General features: G+C 34.7%; 2 protein-coding genes across 2 annotated transcripts; both read right to left on the bottom strand.

The window, feature by feature from the left end:
• Positions 1 to 12,894: 12,894 nt before the first annotated feature.
• Positions 12,895 to 16,389, bottom strand: LOC140860655 (uncharacterized). The gene has a single exon (XM_073263661.1). It carries the CDS (start codon positions 16,387 to 16,389, stop codon positions 12,895 to 12,897), a length of 3,495 nt encoding a protein of 1,164 aa, XP_073119762.1.
• Positions 16,390 to 17,944: 1,555 nt separating this feature from the next.
• On the bottom strand, positions 17,945 to 18,367 carry LOC140860656 (subtilisin-like protease). The gene has a single exon (XM_073263662.1). It carries the CDS (start codon positions 18,365 to 18,367, stop codon positions 17,945 to 17,947), a length of 423 nt encoding a protein of 140 aa, XP_073119763.1.
• Between the last annotated feature and the right edge of the window lie 805 nt (positions 18,368 to 19,172).

Below are 19,172 nucleotides of genomic sequence, written 5' to 3' on the forward strand. Positions count from 1 at the left end.
ACAAAATTTCACAAAAACAAAAATTTAATTAAAGGGTCGGTCCCTTTATCTCAACAAAAGAGATTTAAATGGCTAAATTTTCTATCACATGACTTGCATATGGATACACTGCCCGCCATTTACCTCGAAGGTAACTTATTAAAACAAAAAATCTAACCAAAGTTTATTGGATTTGATTATTTAAGAGTGGTAGAATACGATTTGTATTCGACCGCTTCAATTAGGTTTTTGTTTGTGTGAAATTTTTTTTTAGATAAATGATTCACGTATTTTTTTTAATATATATTTTAGGTTTTTATTTTATTTTTTGTTTTTTTAAGTTAATTCTGCTTATGTGAAATCTAATTTAAGCCATATAATAATCAATAAGTGTCATGTAGACAAAATATTATGTTAACTAAGCAAAACATGATAACTCTATCAAGTCATGACAATATACATGACCAAAACAAAAAAAATTTCCAAGTTATTGTATCTTTTCCAAAACATTGCAACATACAAAACCAAACAAAAAAAATATATCGAAGTTATTGTACATTTTCTAAAATATGACAACATACAGGACCAAAACCAAAAAAATATCCAAGTTATTGTATTTTTTCTAAAACATGACAAAATACAAAATCAAAACAAAAAACAGGCCAACTTGCAACATCAAAATGCTAATTTTCCCATATCAACAGATAAGTACAAGATTCTTAAAACTATAATGACGATTACAAACAGTGGCGTACCCAGGATTTTTAACCAGGAGGGGCGAACTCAACAAATTTAAAAAATTAATACAACGCAAAATATATAACAAATGTCATATATAATTAACTTCATATGTTTTTACAATAACACTTACCAAGATTTTATAATCTGAAAATAATGAATAATACTCAATAAAAAAAATGATGAATAATATATATATTATCAACTGTCTCAAACACACATAACTCAATATATGGTATCAAACAATCATTTAACAACATATCATCTCCCAACCTATTACGAAGTGATGTTTTTATGATTTTCATTGCTGATAACACTATCTTTAGAGTTGCAACAATAATAATAATGCTAAATTTAAAAGTAAATCTGTGTACCAAATGATATAATTGATTTTTTTATTGAACCATTTTTTTAGCAAGTTCGCTAATCTCAACAACTTCAGAGAACTAATTGTTATTTTCAAATGTAAAAAAATAAAGTTATCAAGTTGGTACTAAAATATCTTTAACTTGATAAAATCAGATGGATAATTAAAATAAATTTTTCTTATCATATTCAAGTCAAAAAGACTTTTCGTTTTCGATCTTTAAAAAGATATGGGACAACAAAAAGCATAATGTCAAATTTATTATATCCCAAAATAAATTTATTCTTATCTTATTTATCAAAGACTTTAATCAATATAAAATTATATTAATATTTTAGATATATATATACTAAATTTTTTAAAATTTCAGGGGGATCGCACCCTTTCAAGACCATGTAGGTCCGCCACTTATTACAGATGTTTTTTGACCGTCCGAAAACAGCACCTCTGGTAGATACTTATTAATTATGCTGTCATCAACATTTTAAAATAATTTTTTTGTTGTATATATGATTTTTGTATTTAAATTGTCATTTTATTAACATATAATCATATATTATAATGTAGAGATAGAAAAATATATTTTTTATTGAATATTTTCATAATTGGATAGCGTATGAACCAAGTTACTTTAAAAAAAGTGGGTCACTATTTTAAAAACGTTGTTGAATCCCCTAAAAAAAACGTTGTTGAATCCGGGGGGAATTCTATGTTGGTAGACCGGTACTACCCGGTCTGCCAAATTCAATGGCCCCGGGCCATTTTGCACATCACATCATGGTGATGTGTCACGGCCTTGGGCCGTTGGATTGCCCTCCGGGCACTACCCCGGAGGGCGGCATAGAAATTCCTATGAATCCGATGATCGAATCAAAAAACTGTTATATTATATAATATATAATATAAAATATACTTTAAAATTTAAAGATAAAGATTTTAAATGTGTATAATAAAAAAATATCTGTCAAATTTTAGATATAAATGTGTACGTATTTGAATGTAGAAAGAGTAATTGGACTAAAAATCAATTTAAGTTAAGAGTAAATTTTATTTTTTTAACTTAATTATGTATTAGTTGAGCTATTTAGAATATTTCATATACCAATTTGTCAATTTATCAGCAGTTTATATACAAATTATTATTTACTCGTTATTTATTTTTATTTTTTAAATCCTCCTTTTTTGGTAGAAGCCACAAATCTTTCGAATATTGTTTATTAGACAACAATAATCTTCTACTTGGATAATGTGGCAAGAATAGAACCAATATTACAAATATTAAAATGCATTTAAACAAAAAGATTGGGGAAAATAAATTAAAACAAACCCCAAATATTTTCAAAATGGGAAGAAAAAAGTATGTTGTTATTTTATTTTACTTTGGTAAAATTTAATGTATACAATTAATTTATTCTCGTCAAACTAGCCACGTAAGAAAGCATCGATGTCAAACAAGTAAATATTCAATAAATTTAATGATTTCAAAAAAAAAAAAGAGCCAAAACAAAAAAAAAAAAATCAAGTTATTGGATGAAAACCAAATTTTAACAAGTTGTAGGACTAAACCAAAAACAAAACAACGTAACATTGTTTGACTCGTGGATGAGATGATGAATGATATATAATATTAAGATTATAAATCATTATACTTGCAAAAAGATAATAATGCATGACACAAATATATACTTTGTAAAATTTGAGACAAACATTAAATAAAATAAAAATGAGCAATCAATGAATATTTTATCCCTGCGTACCAAGCGGACATCCTAATTTTTGCTTTTTCCATAACTCTCATATGTTGTTCTTTGGTTCTACTTATTTATTTTTAGTGTACCACGAACTTATACCAGTTCTACCAAGAATAAAAGAATTTACCAAAGAACTTTGCGTGGGATTAATTTGTTATGGCATGTGGTTGCAGAAGAAGAATTAAAGATTTTTTGATTTTTTTTAAAAAATATATACATACATATATATATATATATATATATATATATATATATATATTATATAATAGAAATCCGTTAAAACCTAACTTTACTAAAAAAAAACTTAATATAAATTATATTATCTGATTTATTTTTTAAATATGATTTATTTCTCGTTGTATAGTGGATTTAGCTTTCAAGTTAAAGTAAATTATTTGGAGGATTAATTATATTTTTTATGCTATACGAAAGGATTTTTAATAAAAAAAACCAAACCCCTTGTCATTTCAATTTTCAATACAAGAAGATGGATAAGGGTGGATCCAGGATGTCGTATATTAAGTGATGGCAATGTGCAATACCGATGGTATCGAAGTTACCAATTTTCAGTGAAGACTGTTAGTTTTGTTATTTAGATTTGGTCTATGCATTATATTTTTAAAATTTCGTTTGAGTATGAGATATATATAGAGAAAAAATATTTTGAGAAAATTTTTGTTAGAGATTAATTTTGTTCGAAATCAAATATTAACTTAGTAAAAATCCTAATTTTTCATGTCATTTTATACTTTGTTAATTTTTAAAATTTAATTTAAAGTTAATTATTTTTTTAAATTAATTTTTTAGGCCTTTTTCAATACAAAAAATTGAGTTAAAATAAAATTTTGAAAGTGAAATTTTAGTTTTATGTGAGATACCCACGCTAAATGTGAATAGTGAATACATGAATTTTTTTTTTAATTCAATTTAATAAAAACTCAATAATAGACATTAAAATTGGCACAATCATTAAAATTGACCCAATCAAAAAATATTGAAAATGTAGGTGCCAATTATCCATGTATAAGCACAACACGAGACAAATAAATTATATATATAAAAAAATTAAAATGATGGGCGAGAAATAGAATCGAACCATGTGTCTCTTCATTTCCTAAATAAAAAAAAAATCCATGTTTAACCATCCAAGCTAAAGGCCAAAATAATTATGCAAGTAGCTTACAAGAATATATAATTAAATTATTTAACAAAAAAATTCATATATAATTAAATGTTTAAAATTTTTGGGGGATCGAGTCCTCACGTAAATCTGCCCCTGATTAGATGGATTATTCCTGAAATCAAGTGAATATTACAAGCATGACATTAATTTAATGCGCCTATCTAATTTATAATCAAGATACAAAAAGGAAATTAACAAATAATGATTAGCTAAATATTCTTCCTTTATGATAATAAATTAATTAGAATGCACGCACGCCCATGTATATTTTGTGTCTCTATAAAATGCACAAATCCATGATCTCTTCTAAATTCAAACAATATTATCATCATATCGACCGAGCTGGAATTACAACTAAAGTATAGAATAATGGAGGTCCCAATTACTATTGCGATCCTCATAGCCATTGTGGTGGGACTTGCACTACTTACTACTATAGTTTCTTGGTTTGATAATTATATGACGAGAAAAAAGAAGATGAAAGAACGGGATGGTGACGACAGCGACAACGGTTGCGACGTATAAGAAAAGAAATTGAATATTACGTGCGTACCCTCGGCCTACATCGGTTTCTCTAAAGTATATATTTATTTTTATATATTAAATAAATAAGATTTGTAAGTTTTTATATTATTCAGTAGCTTCATATCTTTGTTTATTTATATGTGTGTGTTAATAATAAAATTTGTCAGTTTATATATTATTATTCAGTAGCTGCATTTTTTACTCTCCCTCTGTTTTACTTGTACGACCGATATTACCATGGCTAAAAGGATACGTCGCGCGATTGGTGTCGATTAACGTTTAATTATAGAGTCAATTATGAATAAATCCCCAAACCCAAACTTTTCTTTCTCCCAACTTCCTCCCTTAAAGATTCTTTCTTTGCACTCCCTAAGGACCACAAAACTTGATTATTTTAATATTTAATTCTTGTACTCAATAAGGGTTGTTTTGTGCTTAGATCTGAAGGTTTTATACTTATATCTAAAGATCCATGTGCTTATATATATCATGTTTTAATGCTTATTTTGGAACAAAGAATTATGTGCAAAAAATGGTATCAGAGCTTTAGGTTAAATATTCAGACTTAATATTATTCGTTAACTCATACTTTTCTTTGTTGAGGAGAATATTTTTACAAAAGATGACTTCAAACGAAGGTTTGAATCAAGAGGATTTTATTTATATGAAATCCTATAAACAAGTTAATCTGTTCACAATAGATTACTTACGACAGAAAGATGATTTCTAACTCTCAATTTTTAGAAATTACCCCAGATTCCTCTAAACTCTCCGGAGATCTTAGAGAAATTCAAAAGACGGTACAATATTACAGCAATCAGCTGTATGAAATACCTCGGCAGATTGAAGGAATCCTTAAGAAACAAGAAAAAATTCTTGTAACCCTAAAGGATCTTCAAACTAAAATCACAAATCTAGAACAAACTTCAGGTTCTAGAAAAGGAAATACAGGAGAAAGGTTACCACTCTCGTTTGGTACCGAACCGTTGTTACATCAAAAAGGTAAAACCAAAATGGTTCAAAAACCTTTAACTGATGATGAAAGGATGATTAATCTTATAAAAGCAGTATCAGAGAAAAACACTATCTGATGACTACTTTAGAGAGATTAAATCTCGAGGATCTACAAGATCTCGCGGATTCTTTTGCGAATCTCAAAGTAGTAGATCTAAAAATGAACTCTCGTGAGGGTGAAAAACCCATAGGGAATCCCCTAAGATATGCGGTTAAAACAGAAGAACCACATAGTGAGTTTCAGGTTGAAGAAAATTCACATCCAGCAGGAACCAGATCAAGAAGGAGTAAAATCACACTCCATCAAACTCCTTACGGAAAAACTGTTTTAGATCCAATACATCCTTACGGGGTTATGTTAAACCTTGATGTTTTGGACTTCAAAAATAGAGAAGATCTTATAGTTGATTGGACGTCAGCTATGAGAATTGCAGCAGGGACATTAGATCTCAATAAAGAAGAATTCATTAAACTTCTAGAAATGAGTCTAATGGGATCTGTCAAGATTGCTTGGGAGATGACTATGCCAGATACGAAGGAATCAATCTTAGCAGGAGAATCCCTCAGCAAAATTGGAGAAAGAATGGCCACCCTATTTAAAGCACAATTCATAGGGGTAGACTATTTCAACAATCAAGATACAGAGAAAAAGAGAAGATATACTCAAGCTCTGTATAGCCTCGAGTTACATGATATCTGTTTAGTTGATGAATACATTATGTTATTCACTAAATACAGATGGAATTCAGGAGTTGAGGAAAATATAGCTATTCAGCTATTTTTCGCAAAAATGCCAAGTCCCTGGAGAGAAATACTGATTAAAGAATACGTTCCAGGTCATCTTGACACTTTGGCAAGACGCGCGTCTTTTTGAAAGGAAAATTGGAAGAATGGTGCCATATGGCAGCATTACAGAAGAACTACAAGAAAATAAGGGGTATAAATAAACGTACACCTTTATGTTGTAAAGATAATGATCTTCCAACGATCATTGGAAACAGATCACAGGGATTTAAAAGGAAGAAATTCAGAAGTAATCCCTACAATAAAAGAATGAGAAGTTCTTGGAAATCAAGAACATTTTGGTCCAAACAAAAGGCCAGATCTTATAGGTCAGGAAGAAGAAGTGGACCTACAAGAACATCCCCAGTAACAAGCTCATCACAAAGCAGGGGAAGAACACCATCAAGAAGAACTTTCAGAAGAACTCATACAAGAGCAAGTGAAAGTTTCAAGGATTGCAACTGCTGTACATGTGGAGCAAGAGGACATATATCTACAAATTGTCCTATTAACGAGAAAAAAGGAGTTAAACTCTTTGAAGCAACACCAGATATGGATGATGCAGTCTTCTTTCAAGATCTAGTCCAAGTATATCAATTTGAGGATATCCCCTCAGATGAAAGCATATACGAAGAAGAGATATTGTTTAGTCAAGAAGATTCTGAGGATGAATCAGAATCAGAATCAGAATCAGAATAAAGAAGAAGTGTTTTGGCATGAAACACATGAAAGTTTGGCTGGATTCTTTAGCCAAACCACGATATCTCATAATATGGTCCAAAGGATTATGAGAGAAAATCCAACGTTACAAAAGTACCAGAGATTTTCGGCAGGACAAGTAGAAAGAGTCTTAGGCAACCTAGGGCTTAGACAAAGAAGACATAATTTGATTTACAAAGTATCCAGAAGGGAAATGGCAATCCCCATGGAGTTAACAAGTAATCAAATAGAGATGCAGTTAATTCCTTTTGAAGAAATAAGAGAGGAATTGCAAAAGTTGAAAGGTGAGGTAGCAAGGACGATGTCTTGGATTCATATTGGAGCAATCCAAATAATGATCAAGGCAACTTTTAAAGAAGGAATAGATTCACCCATAGATATCGTAGTATGCGATAAAAGAATGGGGAATATTCAAGATGCTGTCCTGGGTACTATCTCAGGAAATCTTTGTGCAGAAAAAATTGTAGGAGTTATCTATCCAAGAATAGCCTACAATTTATTTGACAGGGACTTTAGTCGAGCCTTGACATTGCATCAAAACTTCAAGGAAAAGAGACTAATGAAGGAAGGTAATAGACCATATTCTATTACATATCAAATTTCATATGCTCTTTCTAATACTCATCATTCTGAATTATTTATTAGAAATGAGTTCATTGAAATTCCAGAGATCTTTGGGAAAGTTGCTCATGCAATATACCCAGAAAGAATCGAGTTTCCTTTAATTCAGGAAACAGATATTCAAATCCAAGACAGACCGGTTCTATACAGAGACCTTAAAATAGAACCTCGAAGGCTATCTTTTCAAGGAAACCGAATGACAAGTAGGAGATGGGACAAATCTCCTATTCAAGAAATTCCACCAGAAGAAAAAGAGTTTTCTATAATAGGAAAACTTAGATCTCCAGAAGGATGGAAAGAAGTGAAAATAGTATTCGATATTACAAGTCATCGAAACCAGTTCCCTTGTAACTCGATTTACTATTTGGAACAACATGAAAAAGGAACTTACCAAGGATTGATAAATATTGGAGAATTGGAAGTTCAAATATGTGGAATTCCAGGAAAAGAAGTGGATCAACTCATTCTTGGCCTAGAGTTTCTGGAGGACCATAAACCATGAAAACGCCTTGAAAAAGGAATAGAGTTCATGGCAAAAGAAAAGACTTGGAGAATTCAATAAGAATTCTACGAAATGGAAAACCAAGAGAATTGGATAAGGGACAATCCCTTAATCAGATTCGAGAACTCTGTTTACAAACAGAGGAAGAAGCAGCTGTTAAAATTAGTAAGTCATGAACATGATTTACTAGAGCGCATTGAAGAGGTAGAAAGGAGTAACCATACTCTACCTTCTGAAGCCTTAGGAAGACTAAAGGTGAATAGTCTTAATCGGATTACTGAGTTACAACACAGTCTGTTAAAAATGGCAGGGCCATTTAGTAATCCCTTTAAAAAATGACAACAAATCCTTTCTCCATATACATTCTGATAGGGATGTTGTATGAACAATATAAGGCTGAATACTTTGCAGCTTATATTAATTCGAAGCAGGAATTTGTACAGCAAAAAGAGGAGTCTTCCTTGAAAAATGTGAAGAAGATTTGCCAAAAATTGCTGGACGAGATTTCTCTCGAAGAATTTCAATTCTTTGCAAAGGAATAAAACAAGCAGAGATCCTTATAGGAGGAGCAGGTCAGACACCTTGGTACAAGGTAAAGACACCACCAATCTATTTCCATGATACAGGAGCTGATATCCTATTAGGAAATAACTTCTTACAAATGTTTAAGAAGTACACACAAGACAATGAGTCAAGAAGACTTATGTTCACTACAATTTTTGATCATAAAATTATCGTTCAAAGACTCAAAGTTGCTTTTTATCGACAATTGCCGATAATATTTCGTAGCCAGCGTGATGATAAGGGACAACTTTTTCACCCAAAAATGAAAGATCCAAGAAGGTTTGGAGAAACCATGTTGAAAATAACAACAGAACAAGAACTCCAAACAGAGGATATGAAGCTTCTCAAGGTAACTCTAAATCATAGAGATATAGAGTTAGAAAATAAGGTATCCCTTGAAGATGTCAAAAACAGGCTCAAAGAAAGTTATAATGAGCATCCTTTGGCATGGTGGGATAGAAATCAACTCAAAGCCAGTCTTACTCTAAAGGAAGACAAAGAGTATGAATTCGTCAGATATAAGCCTATCCCGATGAACATAACAGATCAAAGGGATATGAGAATGATTATCAAGGAACATTTGGACCTTGGTCTAATCAAAGAAGGAGTTTCACCATATAGTAGCCCAGGTTTTCTGGTCAGAAATCATGGTGAAATAAAAAGAGGGAAACCCAGGTTAGTTATTAACTACCAAGGTATTAATAAAATCCTGGAGTTTGACGGGTACTTCATACCTAGTAGAGAACATCTAATTAGCTGTGTACGAAATGCTAGAGTGTTCTCAAAATTTGATTGTAAGTCTGGATTCTACCAGATAAGAATGGAAGAAGGCAGTAAGAAATTCACAGCCTTCTCTACTCCACAAGGACACTATATTTGGAAAGTTATGCCTATGGGATTGGCTAATGCACCCCAGATATTTTAAAGAAAGATGGATAACCTTTTTAAAGATTATTTCAACTTTATGTTTGTTTATATTGATGATATTCTTATAGCATCAAAAAATATAGACGAACACGTTAAACACTTAGAGATTTTCTCTAAAATTTGTAAACAAAAAGGACTGGTGTTATCTGAAAAGAAAGCAGTCATAGCAACAAGGAAAATTGAATTCCTCGGTACTAAGATTGATGAAACTGGAATAATTCTACAACCCCATATTGTGGAAAAGGTAAAGAATTTTCCAGATAAACTCAAAGATGTAAAACAATTCCAGAGTTTTCTTGGAGTAGTTAATTTTGTAGGGATGTTCATTAACAATCTAGTAATGTACAGAAAGGTGTTCAGTCCTTTGTTAAAAAAGGATGCTAGGTTTATATGGACCGATGACCATACTAAAGGGGTAAACCAATTAAAAGAGATATGTAAGAATCTCCCAAAAATGGCTATACCCGTAGATGAAGATGATCTGGTATTATTTACGGATGCCAGCGACGATTGGTGGGCGGCAGTCCTTACCAAAATCACTCCAGATGGGGAAATACCATGCAGATACTGTAGCGGTCTTTTTTCAGAATCTGAGGCCATTAGATGGCATATCAACGAGAAGGAATTTTATGCGGTTAAAAGGGCTTTTGAAAAATGGCCATTATTTTTACTTGCTAAAAAATTCACTCTGAAGGTTGATAACACCCAGGTAAAAGTTTTCCTAAAGAATAAGATTGAATCTAAACCTGAGAAAGCTAGGTTATTAAGATGGCAAGCATTATGTCAAAATTATATTTTTGATATTGTTATTATTAAATCTCATGAAAATATTCTTGCAGATTTTTTAACAAGAGATAGAAGGCAGTGACGTGGATTCCATCCTGAAAATGCAGAGGCATCTCAGGAAACACCTTGGGTTGCTTCAAAACGAGTTCAACCAGTTAGCCATTAATGCTGAAATGGCCGGCAGGTTACATCAAGCTGATCGGATCAAAGTATCTAATCGAATTACAGGATGTATGCAAGCTCAAACACAACTATGAGCTGCTATTCAAGGGCCAATTGTGAAGGCTATAGAGAAACCATTGGTTTCTCATAAACAAGATATACTAAAACCATTGGTTTTACAAGAACAAGAAATACAATCACCGGTTGTGAAACAAGATGTTGAGGAATCTAAAACTCAAGAAACAAGAGCTAATCTATCATCAGCCTTTGATGATCTGGATGAAGCAACAATTGATGAGGATAACTCATCAAGTCAACCCTCCGCCTCTGGGGTAAAAGAGGAAGAGATCAATCTTAGGCCTAACACTGACAAGGGCAAATCTAAGATTGATACTAATCCATCTATTATTTCTCCATTCCAGGTTTATCAACAGAAGTGGGAGAAATTGAATACAAGGAATGAAATCAACCCGAACACTTGCAGGGTTGATGTTGCAGGAATATATCCAAGGGTTTGGCTAAAAAACAATGTCAATCCTAAAGATGTAAAACTCTGGTATGAATTTGGGGCTTTGGCCTCAGTTTATACAACGTCACCAAGCTTTCTGGAGATATCACAGTTACCAAAATGGATTCAGGAAGCAGTCCAAGAAACATGGGCAAATAATGATCATTTGTCCAGAGGAGATGTACTTGAGTTATATTTTTTCAGTGCAGCTCCAGAACCAACAGTGAAAGGATCAAACGAATCCTTTCATTTTATCAAGCTGATGAGACCTGATATAAACAGTCATAAATTTATCAAGGATCCTAAAACTGAAGAAATACCCTTGGTGTCCACTTTCGGGGAAAATGAGATCTCAACCAGAAGGGCATTGGGTATTTGGGTCTGTCTTACTGAGATGGACAAAGTCAAGTTTCCATTCAAATTTTATCAGAATTCTGTGAACGGATCGTTTCTGTTGAACACAATGATAGAAAAAACTACAACATTTGCGGAAGAACTCTTCGAAAAGAAGAGAAATTTTTTGTGGAACAACAAGCTGCCGGGGAGTAAAGAAACTCGCCGAAAATTTTGTAACATGGCTCATATTGGACGATGGTCAGAGAATATCTGCCCAGAATGCCCAAATCAGAAGGAGCCAGAATTTGGAAAAACCTTTAGACCCCGAACGGATCGAAAGGATTTTTCCGAGACAAGCAAAGGTGGACAAGGACAACCAAAGATGCGTTTTCACAGGGGTCTACTTCAAAAGCAAAAGATGCTCCGACAACAATAAAGCAGACATGTGAGGAGAATAAAGCCAAAAGAAAGTGGCAGACATGTGATTCCTCCACTAGTAAAAGATGCCATCAATAATGGCATAAAAAATTCAAGACAGCTGCCTCCTCCACTAGTAAAAGATGTCATCAATAATGGCATAAAGAAATACAAGACAGCTGTAAGATTCCCTGAAGTTTCTCGGTGAAACGAGTGGAACTACAACTATAAATACAGGCATTTGAGGAAGCTGAAGACATCGATCATTCCCTTCAGTTTTCTTACGAATAAAATTGTTGTAATATTTCTCTTTCTATTGTAATAAGTTTTCGTTTATGTATTTCAAGAACGAGGCTACTATGAGTAGCTAAACAAGTTGTCTTCTCCTCTTCAAAGGAGTTGATTTATGTAATAATATTATGTCTGAATAATTTTTCTAAATTCTCTTGTTCTTTCATGTTCATATTTTATAATTAAATTTATATACCATACGCCTTAAGGTAGAAAACGAATTAAGGCTGTGCTGGGTGTCGTTGAAGGAGCTTGTGCAGAAACCATCTGTTGCGACTGCGTGGTTGGAGTGTGAGGAGCACTTCGTAAAACTCGACAGGTATGACCCGACGACATTATGGTCAAAGAGGTATTTAAATTTGATTTACTTTACGGAAGCATGTTGGACCCTAATCTAAAGTATATAGGCTGGAAACCTTGCGCAACCAATAGTTCTTCACGACATGAACTGGTTCGATAGGTAAAACAACGCCAAAGTACAAAAGATTAGTTGAATACTTGTTTAATCAAAATTGGGGACCACTAGGGAGTGCAAACTAAAAAATTTGAATGTAGGGAGTTAGGAGAAATTTATGTTTAGGTTTAGGGATTTTAAAATAATTACCCCTTAATTAGAGTTATACAGCTTGTTCTATTTTCCAAAAAATATATAATTTGTTAGGTGTCTTGTTATTATAAACAAAAAAAAAATTGTTCGAATTAAATTTATTTATTTATTATTTATAAAATCAATATAATCGGGTAACACAGTAAAATAATTTGTTTGAGAGGATGATTGGTGAGTACAATTATTGGATGAGAGTGAAAGTAAGGACGTAATTTTCTCGCTGCAATTACCAAAGCCAGTGCCAGTTTCTCGATCTTTGTATATCTTAATTCTGCTCCGTGTAAAGTTCGACTGATATAATAAACTGGCTTGTGCTCACGTCCTACTTCAGAGACCAATACTGCACTTACCGCCTCCGCAGATATTGCCAGATAAATTAACAGGGTGTCACCTTCGTTTGGTTTCACCAACAACGGCGGAGAGGTCAGATGTACTTTTAACTCGTCAAATGCTTGCTGACACTCTTCTGTCCATTGAAAACCTTTCCCACTCCTCAACATTTTGAAAAATGGTAAACCCTTGTCTGCAGATCTTGAGATAAATCGGTTGAGGGCGGCCAAACGTCCTGTCAATTCTTGGATGCCTTTTACACTCTTCGGAGGATTCATGTTTAAAATAGCTTTGATTTTTTCAGGGTTGGCCTCTATTCCTCGTTCTGACACCATATAACCGAGAAATTTGCCTCCTCGTACACCAAAAGTGCATTTATCCGGATTAAGTTTCATCCTATATTTTCTGAGTATACTGAAACATTCCTCAAGATCTTCCAAATGATTAGATGCTTGAATACTTTTGACGAGCATGTCATCTATATAAACTTCCATGTTACGCCCGATCAATTGTTCGAACATGCTATTTACCAAACGCTGATAGGTAGCTCCAGCATTTTTCAGACCAAACGGCATTACATCATAACAATAAATTCCTCGATCAGTGATGAAACTTGCTTTTTCTCGGTCTTCTGGCGCTAGGCCGATCTGATTGTATCCTTGATATGCATCAAGAAAAGTGAGCAGCTCGCATCCTGCTGTCGAATCGACTAACAAGTCAATTCGAGGGAGTGGAAACGGATCTTTGGGGCATGCTTTGTTGAGATCAGTGAAATCTATACACAAACGCCACTTTCCTCCAGGTTTTGGTACTAAAACCACATTTGCAAGCCAATCTGGGTATGAAACTGGCCTGATGTACTTTGCCACTAAGAGTTTCTCCACTTCCGCGGCTATATGCCGATTTTTCTCTGGACCAAATGCTCTTTTCTTTTGCTTCACCGGTCTCATTTTCGGATCAACACGGAGGTGATGAAGCGCATATTCATGAGGTATTCCTGGCAGATGCTCATCACCCCAAGCAAACACGTCCAGATTGCGACCAAGAAAATTTTTCAACTTCTCTTCCAGCTCAGGAGGTAATTCGGTCCCAATCTTTAGGGTTTTCTTGGGATCAGTTGGAATGATTGCCACATGTTTCAGAGTTTCAGTTGCTGTTATTCTCTCTTTGCTCTCAGCTTCTTCATCCACCAAATGAATTCCGTTTTCACGCAAAAGCTTTTCGGGTTTTGGTGGTTTTTCCTCGCTAGAGACTTGTCTTTTCCGATTTTCTGACGAACCCCGCAGAGTCACTACATGACACTCTCTAGCTAGACGATGATCACCAAGGGCTTCTCCTACTCCTCCTGGCGTCGGAAACTTCAGCTTCATATGATATGTCGATCCGATGGCTTGGAATATATTGAGACTTGGTCGTCCCAATATCACATTGTACGCAGATGAAGCTTTTACCACAAGGAATTTCACCATTTTAGTAGACCGCTTGGGGTAAGAACCCAAGGATAGAGGAAGCGTTACCTCTCCCAAAGCTTCAACTATTTCTCCGGAAAATCCGACTAGTGGAGTGTTGACTGGAGTTAACTGTGCATTACTAATACCCAACTTTACGAATGCATTATGAAAAATTATGTCGGCCGAACTTCCAGAATCCACTAGAATTTTCTTTACCCAAAAATTGGAGATTGTGGCTGAGATGATTAAAGCATCATTATGGGTACCCCGAGGGTTCTCCAGATCTTTGTCACTGAATGATAATCCATCTTGGATGGTTTCAACTTCACATATTGACAAGGATGTGGGGCTGGATAAATTGTTGGTTCCTTTTGCTGCTCGCAGAAGAGCTTTTCTTGCATTGTTCGAGTCGCCACAAGCAGGCCCCCCAGTGATTACGGCGATTACCCCTCCCGAGGGCAAATTTTCATCCGCTCGTTCATGCTGTTTCCCAATTTCGTCATGGCGCTTTTGATAGTCATGTTTTGGTTGTTCGTCCCGACGCCTGTCGTCTCGTTTTTCACTGCGGGACTTGTCCACGAAATTCCCCAAATGTCCGCGCTTTATGAGTTTTTCAATTTCTGCTCGCAAACTGAAGCAATCTTCTGTAGTATGGCCTTTATCTTTATGAAAATGACAATACTTTTCCGAACGTAGGCGCTTTGGGTTATTCTGCATTGGGCGAGGGGGACGTAACAATCCTTGTTTTTCAGCCACTACCAGTATATCGGTCAGACGTGCATTGAGGGGTGTATTCTGGAGACGGGGGCTCTGTGCTGTTCGCTTCTCGTCTCGCTTTCTAATATCTGGTTTATCTTCTTCTCTCTTTCTTTTATTCAGGTAGTGTGGTTCAATAGATTCCTCAACCCGAATGTATTTCTCAGCTCTTTCCAGTAATTCCTCTAGGTTTTTGGGCGGCCTTCCCGCTATTGATTCCTTGAACTTCCGATGACGCAAGTTTTGCTGCATTATTCCGGCTAACAAATCATGGTTCACATGTAAGACTTCGTGCACCGCATGAGTAAATCGCCGAACATAGTCCCTCAGACATTCTCCTTCTTTTTGAATGACTGTGAACAAATATGCTGCTGTTTTTGGGTATTTTTTGTTAATTGAGAATTGCTGGATGAAGCAGTCAGTAAGTTGCTCCAAATTGGCAATAGATCCGGAGGGTAACTTGTTGAACCATGTGAGCGCTCTTCCTGATAATGTTGTTCGGAAAATTTTGCAGTATGCAGCATCTGTGATATCATACAAATCCGCTTTCGCGTAGAATTTGTCAATATGGTCTTGGGGGTCACTCGTTCCATCGAACTCAGGTAAGCTGGGGATTTTGACTCCCTTTGGTAATGCTTCAGATAATATGTCATCAGTGAAGGGGCTTCGGCGTGAAGGCAAAATTGCGGAAATATTCTCTCCAGTTACATGTGTGCGAGATCCATCCTTCCGAGCTGGATTAGTGATCTTGTTTTCGCCAGAAATGTCATGAACTGTGTGAACACTTGCTTCACCGTCTTTCTGAGTAGTATTTTTCTTGGTCCCCCCTTGATCTTTATCATTCACTTTAGATTTATCTTTATTTGGGTCTCCGTTATTAGGGTCAAGAGATGACGAGCCTTCAGTCTGAGCCTTTTTCTTGCTGCTTTTGCGCTTGCGAGTTTCTAGGTACTGAGCAACTGCATCTTTTGCTGCGAGTGCGGCTGTGTTTTCCATTAGCGCGGTCAAGTCTTCACGGGTGAGAGTAATACTCTGCGGTGCGTTTCCATTGTTAATATTTCCTTGAGACATTTTTGAAGTAATATGTGTTCTCAATGACGTAATGAACAGGTTCCCACAGACGGCGCCAAGCTGATGTAGCCAAAAATCACTTGTATAGGACACGATGCTTCCGCAAAGTCCGGAGTATCAGTAAGTCCTGGTATGTTCCCGGAGGAGATCTTCAGTGGGTTGTTCCTACGTCACAAAACAAAGTCAGAGGAGCCGGGAGGGTTCCCGGCGAAGGCACTCCGACGCTCAAGTCAGTTACTACTCAAGGAATAATAATCGAGAATAGAGCGATATATTGCTCAAGAAAGTGTGTACCTTAATAATGAGGTGACTTGAGCTATTTATAGATATTTGGAGAGCCGTATGGGCTTGAGCCTCTTATGGGCTTTTGTAGAATTCAGGGCCTGCTTGAATTAAATATATATAATATTTAAATAAGCTTGGGCCTTAAAAATATTCGGAGTGGACCTTAATGATTGGGCTTAGGCCCAGTTGAATTTTTAGGTGTAACCTATCAATGATGTTAATGTATATTAATTGTTTCTTAATATTTTTTTAGTAATGGTAGATAGTAAATAATTTTAGAATAATGTATTTTAAAAACATTGTATCAAAAGTTAATCTGATTATTGATGTCTAGAAAATTATGGTATCAACAATTCTCTTGTGTTATATATACTAGCATCCAGAACACATGATTTTTACGTGCTTGACAATTTAATTATTTGAGTAAAAGAAAAAAAAATTATAATAGATTAATAACATGTGAGTTTTTAAAAATTAAAGAGAATTTGAAAAAATTTATTTCGATAATTTAATAAAAATGGTAGTATATATATATATATATATATATATATATATAATGAAATTTTAGATTGAGAAAATAAAAAATTGTGATATTAAATCTCAAAATATATTAAAAAAAATTGTTAAAATAATACGAGAGAATTCAATTGTATTTCATATCAACAAAACACCCCCAATGTTTTAATATAAAAAATTCAAACCGTGAGGAAAAAAATTTGCATCCTTAAAAAACGTGAAAAAAATCGTTAACTATTTGATTGATCATATTAAGCATGTAAAAACATGAAAAAGAATTTAGATATCCAACCATGACTTTTGCAAATTTTCTTGATCAGGCCTCTCATGATAGTAGCACAAACGACATCATTCAACCACGATAATTGACAAATTTCTTGAATGTAGATTGTTTGTGCTTCATTATATTTGTTTTGATATCTAATATCTTATATCAAGAAAAGTTATGAATTGGGGTATTAAATCTCAAAACACTAAAAAAACGTGTTCACCAATAATTGTTCCAATACTTGACCAACAATTAAGAAATCCTCAAAGAAAAGAGACAACAATATTGGGACTTGAAACATAATGGATAGTAGAAGTTCATGTTAGAAAAGCTTGAACATTTCTATTGCTTACAGCCTCACAGATCGATCAAATTTCACATGATAAGTCAATTTCTGATTCTACGCCCTAAAAACCAAAGAACATGGGGCTCGACCCTCACAGTAGCACCCCACAACCCAATTATTTCAACTCTATAAACTGAATTTTACTCTCTCAAATTGGTAACTGTCCGACTACATGCCTGAGAAATAGTTTCAACAACCACGGAAAATGATGGATAGTTGAGTTGTGCTTCTGGGATACTTGAAATCTGTGAGCAAGTTACGTCTCGATTGACAATGTAATCGATTTCTTGATCTATGTATCCTAATCCACATAAATCTGACAGGTAATCTTGTGGGCTCAAGTCGTAAACGAGACCTGGATCGATGACCTTGAGTATGTTTACGTGAACTGAACTGGTGGCGAAAACACTGGCGGGACGGAGAGTTTGATCCTCGATGTGTGTTCTGGCCAGGTTAACTTGATCGGTGGAGGTCATGATGGCGAATTTGATAGAAGCAGGGAACCATTCCGGGTGCACGTTTCTCAACAATGATGCGATGCCACACAAGTGAGGATATGTCATTCAGGTTCCAGAGATGATGTTGAAATTTGATTTTGTTTTTGTGTTGGTATTATTCTCAACTGATTCATGCCAGGCTGCGAGAATGTGTGAACCAGGACCAATGATATCTGGTTTTATGATTTCGGGGTTGCCCTTGTTTGGACCCCTGGTGGAGAATGATGCCACGTTGTTTAGAATAGGGAGGGGGGGTTGGAGATTTAGGTTGATCGATTGGCCCCCTTTAGCAATTTAAAATGATCTTTCAAAAATGCAAGAGAAAGTCTTAGGGACAATAAAAAATAAGTGCAGTAATAAATAAAGTAAATGACGGTAAATAATAAAGCAGTAAATAAGAGAGAATATGTTTATAAAAGTTCGACGATAAAAATTTTACGTCTTTCCTTCTTGGTTAAGGTCGATTAACCAAGGTATCACTAGAAATTCATCTTGACATTGATGAATCTAAGTTAATCAATACAACAACACGATCATCACATCTTCTTGGCCTTAAGAGCTCCAAGGATAGCCAATAGAACAACTCAATACACCTGACTTTATGGACTTTAAGGATAGCCTCACAACAACTCGATAAACTCGGATTCTCGCTCAAGTATTGTAGTGACCCGTATCCAGAATTAACGATTAATGAGTAATTAATCGTGTGATCATGTTTAGATTTAGTTAAACATGATTAAGGGGTTTCCAAATAGATTAACGGATTCCAGAAATGGATCCAGGATACTCGAAAATGGCCGAGAAGGTTCGGAGGGTTCGGAGGATCCGAACTAGGTTAGGAGGATCCGAACTGGTTCGGAGGATCCGTACC

This window comes from Henckelia pumila, chromosome 4, assembly GCF_033568475.1.
Source record: "Henckelia pumila isolate YLH828 chromosome 4, ASM3356847v2, whole genome shotgun sequence".
NCBI lineage: Eukaryota > Viridiplantae > Streptophyta > Magnoliopsida > Lamiales > Gesneriaceae > Henckelia > Henckelia pumila.